Genomic DNA, 13299 nt, shown 5'->3' with positions numbered 1-13299 from the left:
ATTTGATAAGGTGCTCTATAAATGCAAGTTTTATATCCATTGGAAAATAAAATTGGGTACGGTATAGAGAGGCATCCAGAACCTACTCGTATGGGCCAATTTTACCCTCCTTGATTCCTGATCCCCAATTTACTGACTCTCTGTGCAGCTACACAATACACCTGAATTTTAATTTTGATAAGCCTCTCCTGAAACATGTTGAACATTTATGTACACTACATGCACTACATTGCCTTTATCTAACCAATGAGTCACTTATCTTTAAAAAAATCTAATTTGTCATCATGATCCATTTACCAAATCTTGATTAAGTTCAGTTTTTCCAAATGTTCACTCGTATTGTCTCCCACACCAGAACACCGGGACTTTAAACTGCGGAATGCCAAATCTCTTACAGACTTTCCTTCTTAGAATCTTTAAAACCTGGGCGTGGTCTTAGCTAATGACTACTTACTGATTTACTTCACCTCTTATTCTTTTCAACTGTACCAATTCGTACAATGTGGGCTTTGAGCCGAAACCAGTGTTTCTTAGGAAAGAAAATCTTCTTGTACTGTGTTTGACCCGTGAACACTTGTTGCTGACAGTGCAAAAAGGCAGAAGTGTGTTGAGTTGTCCAGCACTGACTTCCCTAAATAAGCACAGGAAACCACATAGAAGGAGAAAATGTAAAGCCAGAGAAAGCAAATACATATTAAAAGCCTTCTGCCAGTTCATTTAGATATAGTTTAAAAAATAGCCATCTGTAAAACGCTTTAGGGTGATTTTATTCTACACTCTTCACATTTTCTAGTGTTGACAGGACATACATTAAACAGAATTGAACAGTCACATCTACCCTGCTCCATGGGGCACTCCAGACATGGGTAGAGTGTCCAATTCAAACATGTTAAATGCATTGTGGAAAATCAGCTCTCCACTCAAGAGGAGAGCACTTTGTTACAGAGAACAGAAGGAGTGGGAACACATGAACCAACCATTATCAATACCAGTTGCACTGGTGGTTATTACTGCTCTATAAATTGGCTGCGTTAACAGAGGAGAAGATGGTATTTTCTGAATTATTTTTTAAGATTCTTATCTTCCTCTTCTGCAACCTAGACCCAACAAGATCCCCTCTCTCTCTGTCCCTTTCCCTCCTCCCTTTTCATGCAACCTGAGCATCTTATTAAGGAATAACCAATTAATAGCTCCACCCAATTATGAAGAGCTGTGAAGGACCCTCAACATATGCATCGGCAAGAAGTGCCTAACTTGCAATGCAGAATTTATTCTATAATTCTGTATCATATAGCATGACCTGAGAAAAGTGTTTGTACATATTACTGCACCTGAATAATAACTATAATGAAATTCATTGGGAGATAAAAAGAAGTCTCTGTTTTTCTGCTCTGTTTCCATAGGCTGTTCATTGAACACAGCTCAGAGAGTGGGCAATTGCTTTCACGTCTGTCCTAATCTTGCTCTGACCTAGATCTCTGCTCATCAACTCCTACATCATCGTGATTGAGATTAGGAATTCAACCAAGGGCAGGGATTAAACCTGCTTCCAAGCTCTCTGTGCCACTGCATGGTGACTCATTGCTACTGTTTGATTTTTTTTCATCAATAAAGATCGATTTCTCAAAATAGGCAGCATTAACACTTATTCAACTTCCGTCTCACTGGGTTGACTAATTCTATTTGTTTTCAACTCATACACTGAAAAATAGCCCCAAAATATAATAAAACTAATCTACGAACAGGAGTCACTTTATTCGGGTAAGGTTGTTCTTATGGAAATAACAAATACACAAAAAATACAGGTAAATGAAAAATAACTAATTTTCAATACATAACTTGTATTGACCTTCATTCCTATTTTCCCTTATTCTTTTAACCTCTTTATTACAACCTAATCTAACCAATCAAAAGGCTGGCAGCCCAGCAGGCGCCAGTAGCACCACCACTAGCGCATGGCCATTGCTGAGGGTACAGCTCCAGGGAAAGGCTGCCTCAATGGCCAGTCAGTCCCAAAGAGTGGGTAACTGAGGTTCAGGGAAAGCCAGGGTCAAGCAAACAGGCCCTGGTACTTGGCGGTGTGGAGCATTGTGGGGCACTGGTGGTGCTGTTGCCACATGGGTGGCCGTTCCTGCCGGGAGTTGGGGAGGGGGGTGCCCTTCATGAGCTTTGGACTGCCCATAAAAGAGGAGCACCCGCCCCAGAACCCGCTGGGAGGGTGTCAGGTTTCTCCTTGCAGAGGCAGGCCCCCCTCATGCGGGCAAAGTGCTGGAGGAGCAGGAAATGGCCCTTAATTTATTACTTAAGTGGCTTAATTGGCTGTCGGGTGGGCAGCCCAAGCTGCCATGCTTCCTGCCACTGACAATATGGCATGGCCGCAGGGAGACGTTGGGTACCATTCCCAATACTTCAATGCTCCAACATTTTGCTAGCCCTGGCACCTCTCAGCCTGTCACCAATAGACCCAGAAAATTCAGCTCAGAGGGTCGAATGAGTTTGTTTGTCTATTGGTCTTGGGTTTGCCCCAAGCTGTGTTTCATATAATGAATAAGTAAGAGGGATGGGAGTTCCAGTTTCAACCATTCACTCAAACACTTGATAATCTGGACCTAAAAGACCAAATTATAATTTTAATCGTACTCTAATAACTGGCAGTTGTTTTAGTAATACATAAAATTTGATTTATCTTGATAAACTGGAAATCGTATGGGCCATGAATCAGGCATGTCGATCCCCACACCTAAACTCCTTGTATGCTAACACTTGTTAACTTTCCCTGCAAAATAAACTTCATGCTCTATTCCCTGATATTTATTGTACTGCATGTTCACAAGTGATAATCAGGCACAAAACTGGCATTGCAGAACGGCCGAACACTGTAGGAATCGCCTGATTTAGAAAATCGAGCAGTGTCACTCATGGGCGGGCAATCTGTAACGTTGGCGCTGTACCCCGGCAGCAGGTTAAAAATCTGGCACACTGAGTTTTACCTTTTGTTGTGAATTTTATGAGCTGTGGCATTTGGGAGTACCCAATAGGTTCTTGATTCCTAATGACATTCTTGAAAGCTCCTTAACTCACTGCGACATTAATAAGAGGTACTGATGTTTTTATTGTGACGCTGATTACTGGGACATACGACAGACAGCATACGACACGAGCCTACAGTGATTTGAAAGTGTAGCTTGATTGCCTCATTATTAAAGGAATTTCTGTCAGGAAAGATCAGAAATTCCGCCATAAGTATGTAGGATTCATTTGGATGTTAGCGCTTCAGAATTTCTGTTTTTGCAAATGAAAATTTCTGATGACTGCGCAGGAGACTGATGCTCAAATGAGTTAGAATGAAGCTTTCATTTTAAAACCTGCTCCAGTGCAGACTGAAGGGACGAATGACTCCTCTGTCAACTGCGAGGATGCTAAGTAAAGATTCATCACAGCTCTTAATGGGATATGTTCACAACTCACAAGTGCTTATAATTTGGCATTGACTAGTACTTGATTAATAACCTCAGTTAAAGAAGCTGTAAGACTGGATGGTATGAGGAAAGATAATTCACACTGGTGCAGTAGTGGACGGTCTCCTGAAGGTGGGCTTAAGGTGAATTTAGATGTGGTGTAAAGCAACTGCTCCTTGTATGAAGCCTGATCTGGAAGTATTTAATGATGGTCCCAGGTGATAGAAATAAAAAAATTCTATTTCTCAAAATTGACAGCCCTCACTTGGGGAACATAAACACGCCCTCCCCCTTAAAAAGCTGCTCCCTGTCCGAGGATAAAGTTCCTTGTGAGATCTTGTGGATTGCATTGGGTGGCGCACCAAAGACCCACCTCAGCTAAATAAAAACAAGCGATGGTTCAGGCTCACTGTGTGGGCAACACCTCTCCTGCTTTGTCAAAACACCAGGTGCAAGGATTTCACCTGCTCAGCGTTTCCTAAGGATGTTTGGAATTCCAGTTTCTCAGCAGGGGTGGTACCAGGGGATGACCTGCTAGCAGTGGAGTGCGAACAAGTCACCTACCAGCCTTTGGCCTGCGAATACTGCACCCCATCCAGAATTAATCAAAATAGGAAAATTCTCGTTGAAGTCCATTAAAGAAAGAAAGGTACAGTGCCTTTCAAAACCTCAAGACATCCACAGCGCTTTATAGCCCATGAAGAGATTTGCAGCCAATTAATTCCTTCTGAAGTAGTAGTCACTGATGTAAAGTAGGAAAACCGTCAGTTAATTTGCACACAGCAAGCTCCCACAAACATGATAATAACCAGGTGATCTGTTTATAGTGTTCTTGACTGAGGGATAAATATGGATACCAAAAAGAACTCCCTTGCCCTTCTTCAAACTAGTACCGTGGGACCTTTTATGTCTCCCTGAGATGGCAAATGGGGCTTCAACTTAACACCTCATCCGAAGGATGGCATCTCCAGTGGACTCTCAGTACTGCACTGGAGTGTCGGCTTAGATTTTGTGCTCTAGCCTCTGGATTTGTCTGTCAAAGTCATTCATTATAGGTAAGCCAGGCTAATAGGCCTGCATATTAAAAATAGGCAGGACCTAGGATACCAGATTTCAATTTCCCCATCCAGCACTATCTTTATAAAAGGTCACCAATGTATTAATTTAGCTTAAGGAGAGCTGAGTGCATTGTCACACCGGTGCAACAGAACTCGACACATGGCCACTCTGAACTTGTGTGATAGCCAACATCAGTGTCTCGTCCCCGGCTCTCATCTGTAGTGGTATTTGCATCATCTCCAAAACCAATCAAACTAATCCTCCCTCATTCTGCCATTTCTCTTCTGCAAATTGGAGGCAGATGATCATACATAATATTAATTCCCACTCACAGCTCAGTTTGAATTAGCAGAAGGCTTTGAACTGAATGTAAATTTAAGTCTATCTGTGCCGTGGGTGGTCACCAGCTTGGATTGTCAGTGAAGAAACTACGATAAATCTTTGATTTGGCTGTAATTCCTCAAAGTCCCAATCATTCTTTGATCTGCTTCTAGCTGGTGGGGAAATTTGAGCTGCCTGTTTCAAAACCTCACTTCAACTCCAAAGTAAACTCCATTGGTCAGGTGATAGTAAGGCGGAGGTCAGGTTTCCAGGTCAGGTAACTTGTAATAACACACAGTATACTAGATTGTTAAAATAAAAGAGACAGACACAAATAAACAAAGAAAGAAAGAGAAATTCACACAAAGCAAGACAGACAAAAACTAAGGAACAGATACTGGAGCGTGTGGTACATTTTCCCATCAGTGCCGATACAAATGCTTAGCATACCATTATTAAATCTAGGAACATAGGAACAGGAGTAGGCTATTTGGCCCATCAAACCTGTTCCGCCATGCAACAAGATAATGGTTGATCTATAAACCCGCCTTTGCCCCACATCCCTCGAAATGTTTGAATGACATAAAATCTACCAACCTCAGGTTTAAAATTAAGTCAATCTTGTGATTTCCTAATTGCACTCATTGGCCAGGGTTTCCCTGTCGGCAAGCGGTGGGGGGGTGGGGGGGGACCTGCTCACCGACACGTAAAATGACATGGGATGGCATCAGGCGGAACACCATACATCCCCGCACCCCACTTAAATTTTCAGGTAGACGGGGGCTCAGCAAAATCAGCCATGCACCTGCCGACCTGCCAATGGCCAACTGAGGCCATTGACAGAGTCATTAAAGTAATTAATGGACCTGCCCGTCCAACCTTAAGGCTGGTGGGCAGGTCAGGAGCCCTGGAAGGCTTCAGAAAAAGCATGAAACCTCATCCACGGGCGGGATGAGATTTCATGTAAGATTTAAAAAATTTAATTAAAAGTGTCCCAACTCATGTCAGGGAATATTTTTTTCTCTATTGTTAATATTTTTTAATGTACAGCCGATCTCCCTGAGGCAGCACTTAGCCTCAGGGAGATGAGTGTATTCTTTCGTGTGCATGCAAGAAAGAGCGCACCCTCAGCTCAGGGAATCCCCCCTCCCACCCGCACAGGGAGTGCATAGCGCTTCCGTGTGGATGTCACACTGGGCGGGCCTTAATTGGCCGGCCCACATAAAATGGCGGTGTGCCCCCAGTTGGGGGCGCCGATTGGAGGCGCATCTCCATGCGCCCACTCTTCAACTTCCCCCCCCAACAGGGGGAAAATTCTGCCCATTAAAGATTTGGCTCTAATTTTTAGTCCATGCCCCCTAGTCCTAAATTCCCAACCAGCAGAAATAGTTTTTCTCTATCTATCCTTTCTAGCCATACTATAGGTTTACAAAGTGGGAGGTTGTTAAAACTTACACAAAACTGCTGTGAGTGGGTAGGGTAGATTTCAGATAAGCAGTTGCAGAGTTATAGTGGTTGTGTCAAACATAACTGGATCAGACTTTCTCATTACAGCTAAGTATTACAAAAAAAGTGTACTGCAGGCTGCAGAAAGGATATACTTCTTAATATCCTGAAAAGTTCAACCCCATAGCCTTCTAAATTCCAGGGAATACAATCCTAGTTTGTTTAGTTTCTCCTCATAATTTAACTCTTGGAGTCCAGGTATCAATCTGGTAAGTCTATGCTGCTCTCCCTCCAAGGGCAGTGTTTCCTTCCTAAGGTATGCTGCCCAGATCTGCTCACAGTGCTCCAGGTGTGGACTAACCAGGGCTTTCTATGGCTGAAGCACGACTTCTGCCCCTTTGTATTCTAAATCTTGTCATTGCAGGTATTATTTAGTTTAGAATGAATTATGGTCATAACCCCTACGGTAAAAACAAGTGCACAGAGGGATTTAGCATAGGTGGATAGGAACATAGGGCTTAGGAGCAGGAGTAGGCCATTCAGCTCTTCAAGCCTGCTCTGCTATTCGGTAAGATCATGGCTGATCTGGCTGTGGTCTCAATTCCACTTTCTTGTCCCCATAACCCTTGACTCCTTTGTCTATCAAAAATCTATCTAACTTGGCCTTAAATAAATTTAATGACCCAGCCTCCACTGCTTTCTGGGGAAGAAAATTCCACAGACTAACAACTCTCTGAGAAAAATAAATTCTCCTCATCTCCACCTTAAAAGGGAGGCCTCTTATTCTTAAACTGTGTCCCATAATTCTAGTACCCCCACAAGAGCAAACATCCTCCCGGTATCCACCCTGTCAAGTTCCTTCAGGATCTTATTTGTTTCAATAAGATCACTTCTCATTCTTCTCAACTCCAATGGGTATAGGCCCAACCTGGGCAACCTTTCTTCATAAGATAATCCCTTCATTCTAGGAATAAGTTGATGAAGGTAAAAAGATTGAAGGAATATGTTTCTGCGACAAAAATCACATCTTTGGAGTATGAATACTGTCATTGTGACAGAAATGATGTAAATGCAATGATTTCATGCTGTTTAATAAAATACAGAATGTGATTAAACTGACAGATGGAGTAACTGTTTGTTTGAAAGACATGTTGAAAAATATTTCAAAAATATATTTCAATATTCTTTTTTTGAAACAAAGTTATGATCTCAAGCAATGCCAGCTTGTTAATTTGACAGCCTTCACTTTGTTAACAGAGTGATTCTCATGTTGACATAATATGGAAATCTTTTATGACTTAGGCAAAGAAAATTAGAGAACAGATTAAGTCATTGGTAAGTTAATTATTTTCTGTCATCTTCCTACAAATAGGACGAATGAAGCATTTCCATCACTCGCAGCAGCTATTCTTGGGCAATCTCAGAGTTAGAGCAGTGACTGATTGCTTTAATGATTTGTAGGGATGAGACACTCCAGAGCTTTTTTGGACTTAACAACAGAAAGAAAAAGAAAGACAAAAAGAGTAAGAGAGATAAAGAGAAAGAGAAAAAATTAAGAGAGAGAAAGACAAAAGAGAAACAGAAAGTGAAACAGAGAAATAGAGACAAAAAGAGGAAGGTGGAAAGACTAAAAGAGAGAAAGAAAGAGAGAGATAGGAAGAGGATGCAAGAGACAAAAGGGAGGAAGACAAAAAGAGAAAAAAAAGGGAAAAACACACAGACAGAAAGAAAGTAAAGCCCGATTTTTTTGCAGGTTGGAAAGAGTCTCCGGCTTAGCCAAAATGGCACACGAGCCCCGATTCCAGAATTCCCACTCATGATCCTGGAACCCACCATTTTTGCCAGGGGGGAGCAGGGGAAGGTTGCAGTTTGCATATCTGTGGTTTACAGGGGCAGCTAGCTGCATATTGAACACATCCAATTTTCACTAGTGGGATGTCCAAAACATGACTTGTGGGCTTTACACTTTTGAGGAAGTGGCCTAAAGCTGGAATTATTTGGAGAGGTGTCCTTTTGGATATGTCCAATTACCCCTTTAGGAAAAGTAAAGTGCCCTTTTGGAGAGGTAAGGCATCCTTTGGGAATGATAAGGTGCCCTTTGGGATTTTTAAGAGTAGACATGAATGTGCGCAAAAAGTAGATAAGCTCTGTGGACTATCAAGCTTTCGAGGCATTTAAATCTCCTGCTCTTTAAGTGTTTAAAAACAGTCTGCAGTTTAAAAAAATGTTCTTGCAGCTTCACTTTGTCTGTTGAGATAAGCTTGAGAGTTATCATTATAGGATTAGTGCTGCATGACTGATTCAACGACTTATTATTATCATAATGGGATATCTGTCAATTTACAGTTTCATTTGCAACTCTATAACTAAAGTCTTTGATGTGGGGCTATGAATACAAATGTGTGTTTTCATCAGAGATTAAGTACTTGAATGAAATGTTTGCTTTTATAAGGGATTAAGTAGTTAAAGGAACTTAAATATATTGAATGGGTTTTTACCAATGAGACATTTTTTAAATCAATAGACACTTAGAACTTTATTTCATCTCAGCATGGCTCCTGAGGTCTGCCCATGATGGATATGGGTGAGTTGGCATGGAGGGTGTAATGGCAAAGGGTGGTGACTGGGAGGCCTGGGTTGGCATGAGTTGACATTAAGTTGGTATGGGGGTATAAAGGGCCATGGGGTGGGTAGAAGGGCATAGGTTGGCATAGGGGGCATAAAGGGCCATGACTGGGTAGAGGGGGCATAGTTTGGTATTGGGAATATAAAGGACCATGGTAGTGGGGCATAGGTTGGCATTGGGGTATAAAGGGCCATGTGGGTAGGTGGAGGGATGTATGTTGGCATGGAGTGTGTGAGGGGCTATGGGGTGGGTGGGGGGCATGAGTTGGCATGAATGGGGTATGGAGAGTGTGTGTGAGGGCGTGTGAGGATGAGGGCCAGAGGGCTTTTGTTTTATCCTTTCTCTTACAAGTCCCAGAGCATCCACACAGCCCACTTCAGCAACCGGCAGTCCCTGTGGCTGCCTGTGAACTCTCTCCAGGGCCCCACTCCCGTTAACATCTGCCCTCCCCAGGAATGAAAATTAGAACATCCAGGGCACTTTCTCCCGAGTCGGGTTTGTGGAGTCGGGAATCTTCCCGAATCTGTGTCCCTGACTCAAGACCGAAAATTCAACCCCTTGAAAGTAAAAGGGTGAAAAAAAATAAAAAAGACAATTATCCTTCTGCTGGATCGTCCAATTAAACGCAGCGTACTAACCGATTGGTGCCCGAGCTGATATCTTTGGGTGTCACCGTGGTGCGTATTATTGAGCCCAGAGACCAGGAATAAAGTTAAAATCTCTGTTCTTTTTAATAGCCATATATTTCACAGAGTTAATAACAAAAGATCATGGTGTTTTGATTTAGAAATCATGCAGCAATGAGGCAGCTGCTTTGGAAGCTGTTCTGACTGCAGACCCATAAAATTCAACCAGACTGGCACATGAGAAATACAAGCACAAATAGGGCTGAGTTACCTGAGCTTTAAGCACCAGGTTACCAGGGCTTGGTGGCCACAAGTTGTACTCCCTGTTCTAACTCACTGTACCACTCACTCCCCTAGAACATGAACCATCGCACTGGGGAGAAAAATTACTCTTGCCATCAATTTCCATGAAAAATGCACAGTGAGTGCAAAAATAAAAAGATATCCCATTTTTTTATTAACCTTATGACCAGGAGGAATTTCAGCTTCTGGACTGGACTCATCTGTGTGAACCTACCCAAATAGCAGCAGATAATGAGGTGATATCAGGCAGTTCCCCTTTAAATACCCAGCTGCCTCTTCTGGTGCTGCAACAATGGTATGGGGGTTTGCAGTGGGAACTGGAAGGCCCCCTTGCCTTGGCAGCAAGAATTCCAACAGCAGCACTGGTCCTTGGCCCAGGAAAATGGATTGGGTTTTGAGAGCTATGAGTTAGAAGTCATACCCCACTGCTTCTTAGGGTTGCCAACCCTCCAGGATTGATCTGGAGTCTCCTAGAATGTTCTTTGAACATTTTTCCCTATTAGTTATAAAAAATATTGGACACTGGGGAGAAAAGGTTGTTTGCTTGACAGTCAAGAATCGGGTAATGAAGAATATATGAATGAAGAGTCTATTAATTAATGAAGAATCTATTAATACCCCTAACTGGGTAATAAAGTATCTATTCCCTTTACTGATTGGTGTGAGAAAGCACTGCGCCATGACAATGGACATATTGGACAACCAATGGCAGGAGTGTGGGGGCGGGGTGATTGGCGTTAGGAGTTCATGTGGTGATAGCTCCAGGAATATGTCCAACCAGAGTTGGCAACCCTACTGCAATCAACATCAGAGTAAAGGCCACCCTCAATGTCTCAAAAGGCTTTCAGAACCTTAAATGTGGCGATGAATACAATTCAATTATAATAGTCTTGCCCTTATGTTCCCATTACTGTATTATTGACATTTGTGCTTAGAACATTTCCAAATTACATTCAGTTTCGACAAAGTATTAATGATTTAGCAATAAAATGGTTCTGCTACACAACTTAAGAAAATTAAAAGCACCAACTGGCATCAATGTGAGTGTTCTCTGGCTGGTCAGCCAAATATGCACTTATAGAATCGCTGTATTTGCATGTTTCATTTTAATTTTACAATCCTCCCATATTTTATGAAGGTTTTAGTGCATGCTATATGGACACTATAAGAGAGCCTGGAAGATCCTGTTCAATGTTTTGATGTAGACACAGTGGCATATGGATTAATAGTAGCTGCTTAGTAGGTCACATAATACTTATACATACTTAGACTGATAGTCCCATGTGTAGCTCCGCATGCTTGGTTACTGGTCAGCAATCCAAGTTTATGTGATGCGAGAGTGGGAAGAGCATCCTTGTTGGGGGTTGGTTTGGGGACTGATAACAGTAGACGCAGCAATTCACAGCACAAATTAATATTGTTAGAGTTTAGATATTTTCTGTGGTCGGTGAAGATTTACTTTGAATTTAAATAAAATTAAAGGGAGAATGTCTCAAGGTAATTTGATCTGCCGGACATTAATTTTGTTGATAATGCTTTTTTTGTCGTCTCACCAAGTTTCTTCTCTTGTCTCTTGAAGATGATGATTAATTTTCGGGTACAGAGCTGGGACATCCACACCTCCATCCCTACCCAACCCTTTCCCAATCTCTCACCAAAGCGATTATTATTTTTTCACATCCACACCATGCAGGATATCAGCCTTGGATAGAGGTTGGCCTTGTCCTCACATGATAACCACTGCTGGTGCTTTCCATGAAAGGTGGAGAAAGAAGGGGTGAGGTCTGTGAGGAGAACAACATAAGGATCAGAAGGAAAAATTGTGCCTGACCTTCCCCAAGCCCTATCCAAGGGGCAGAGGCCAATTGTAGAGCCTCGGTTTCTATGCCAGCTAACTGGGCACATGGGACTTTCCTTGTCTCTATGCCTCAGCTTCACATTGTGCCATGCACTTAGCAACTGAAGCTTTGGGAGAGTTCACAGATATTTCTTAAAGACAAGCCTTGACCACCCCTTTCGAGAATATTTGATTCTGTTTTTAATCTCAAGATGGCAACTGTTTCCTCTGCTTCTCTGGAGCTGTTCTGTTTTCCTGGCTGGACCACAATCAGGATACTTGAATCTGCACAAGTCTTGTCAAACGGAATTTAATTTTTAATAACTGCTGATGATTTAACTCAAGCGTCAGCAAAAATCAGCATAAAATGCAGCCGGGCAAATACCTAAAGTATGCAGCAAACTGACCAGCCATTGAAAGAGTAATAAAGGTTAATGTTTAGGCTGTTGATCTTCAACAGTTCTCCATTAGGGACCGATCACCCTGCACTGTATTTCCACTGTGTTCGGCCCCTTTATTTCCTCTTTTATCTCTAATATCAAAGGCTCAAAGCTTTGAACCCCCACCTCCCAACCTGGCACTGGCGGGTTGAAGTTGTGCCCTGGAAATGCCTAGTGCTGGAAAGAGTTCTGTCAGCTTTCTCTTGTGGTGGAGCCCTGAACGTAGTCTTGAAAATAATCATCAATCAGCTTATTGTGTATTTCCTCCAATTGATCAGTATTCATAGTCGCAGCAGAGATGTGGGCCCAGGCCAGCTACTACGTCCACTTGGTCAGAGGCTATCAGATGGAGGCTGAGAAAGGTTTACTACAATGGTCAATGTCCACGAGGCATGACATGCTTCCTAGGACTCCCATTTCCATCGACGACCAGCTAGAAAGCAGTGCAGCAGTGTGGCAAGCATGCTCAGCACTTGCAGCCTCTTGTTTTCTCTCGACTTCCACCATGAATAGATCAAAGGCAGAGTGAATCCTGTTGAACTTGGAACCTTCTGGCTCTAGGTGAGGCACACAACCAACTCAGCTACCCATTGTTTTAATGGAGAACTGTGCTTGCTGGAGTTTGACAAGTGGAAACTCCAGGAGCTGGCCCATCAGTTACAACAACAGACTGACAAAGCATACTCAACCTGATTATTCTCACCAGTCTTAGATAAGTTATCAATGAGAATGATGAAAACCTACCCTATTCCAACATGCATTGATTCCTAGAGGATGGCTTGGTGATCTTTGTGAAGGTTCCAGAATCTGATAGTGGAAAGTTCACTTAAAAGGGGGAATAAAGAGTGGAGCAACAACTACAACTGCTACTTATATTTATATAACGCCTTTAATATAATAAAACACCCCAAAGCGCTTCACAGAAGCGTTATAAAACAAAATATGGCACCAAACTACATAAGGAGACAGATGACCAACATCTTGGTCAAAGAGGTAGTTTTTAAGGAGTGTCTTAAAGGAGGAAAGCAAGGTAAGGAGGCGGAGATGTTTAGGGAGGGAATTCCAGAGCTTAGGGCCTAGGCAGCTGAAGGTGCGGCCACTAGTGGTAGAATGATTAAAATCGGGGATACTCAAGAGTCCAGAGTTAGATGAGCCGCAGATATCTCGGAGGCTTGTGGGGCTG

The 13299-nt window shown here is 42.5% G+C and overlaps 1 protein-coding gene across 3 annotated transcripts in view; it reads left to right on the top strand.

Annotated features, from left to right (window-relative positions):
- LOC121283418 (transmembrane protein 211) overlaps positions 1-13299 on the top strand; it is a 269223-nt gene that overhangs the window by 147551 nt on the left and 108373 nt on the right. The window contains exon 4 of one of the 3 annotated variants that reach the window (XM_041197982.1): positions 1404-1537. The exons of the other annotated variants lie outside the window; for them this stretch is intronic. Coding sequence (XP_041053916.1) covers positions 1404-1474 — 71 coding nt within the window. The 3' untranslated portion in view covers positions 1475-1537. Of the gene's footprint in view, positions 1-1403; positions 1538-13299 lie in introns of those variants that run through there. 3 annotated transcript variants of the gene reach the window in all.

The sequence above is a fragment of the Carcharodon carcharias genome, chromosome 10, assembly GCF_017639515.1.
Source record: "Carcharodon carcharias isolate sCarCar2 chromosome 10, sCarCar2.pri, whole genome shotgun sequence".
NCBI lineage: Eukaryota > Metazoa > Chordata > Chondrichthyes > Lamniformes > Lamnidae > Carcharodon > Carcharodon carcharias.
Note: the sequence above shows the minus strand (reverse complement) of the source record. Positions and strands in the feature narration are given on the sequence as shown.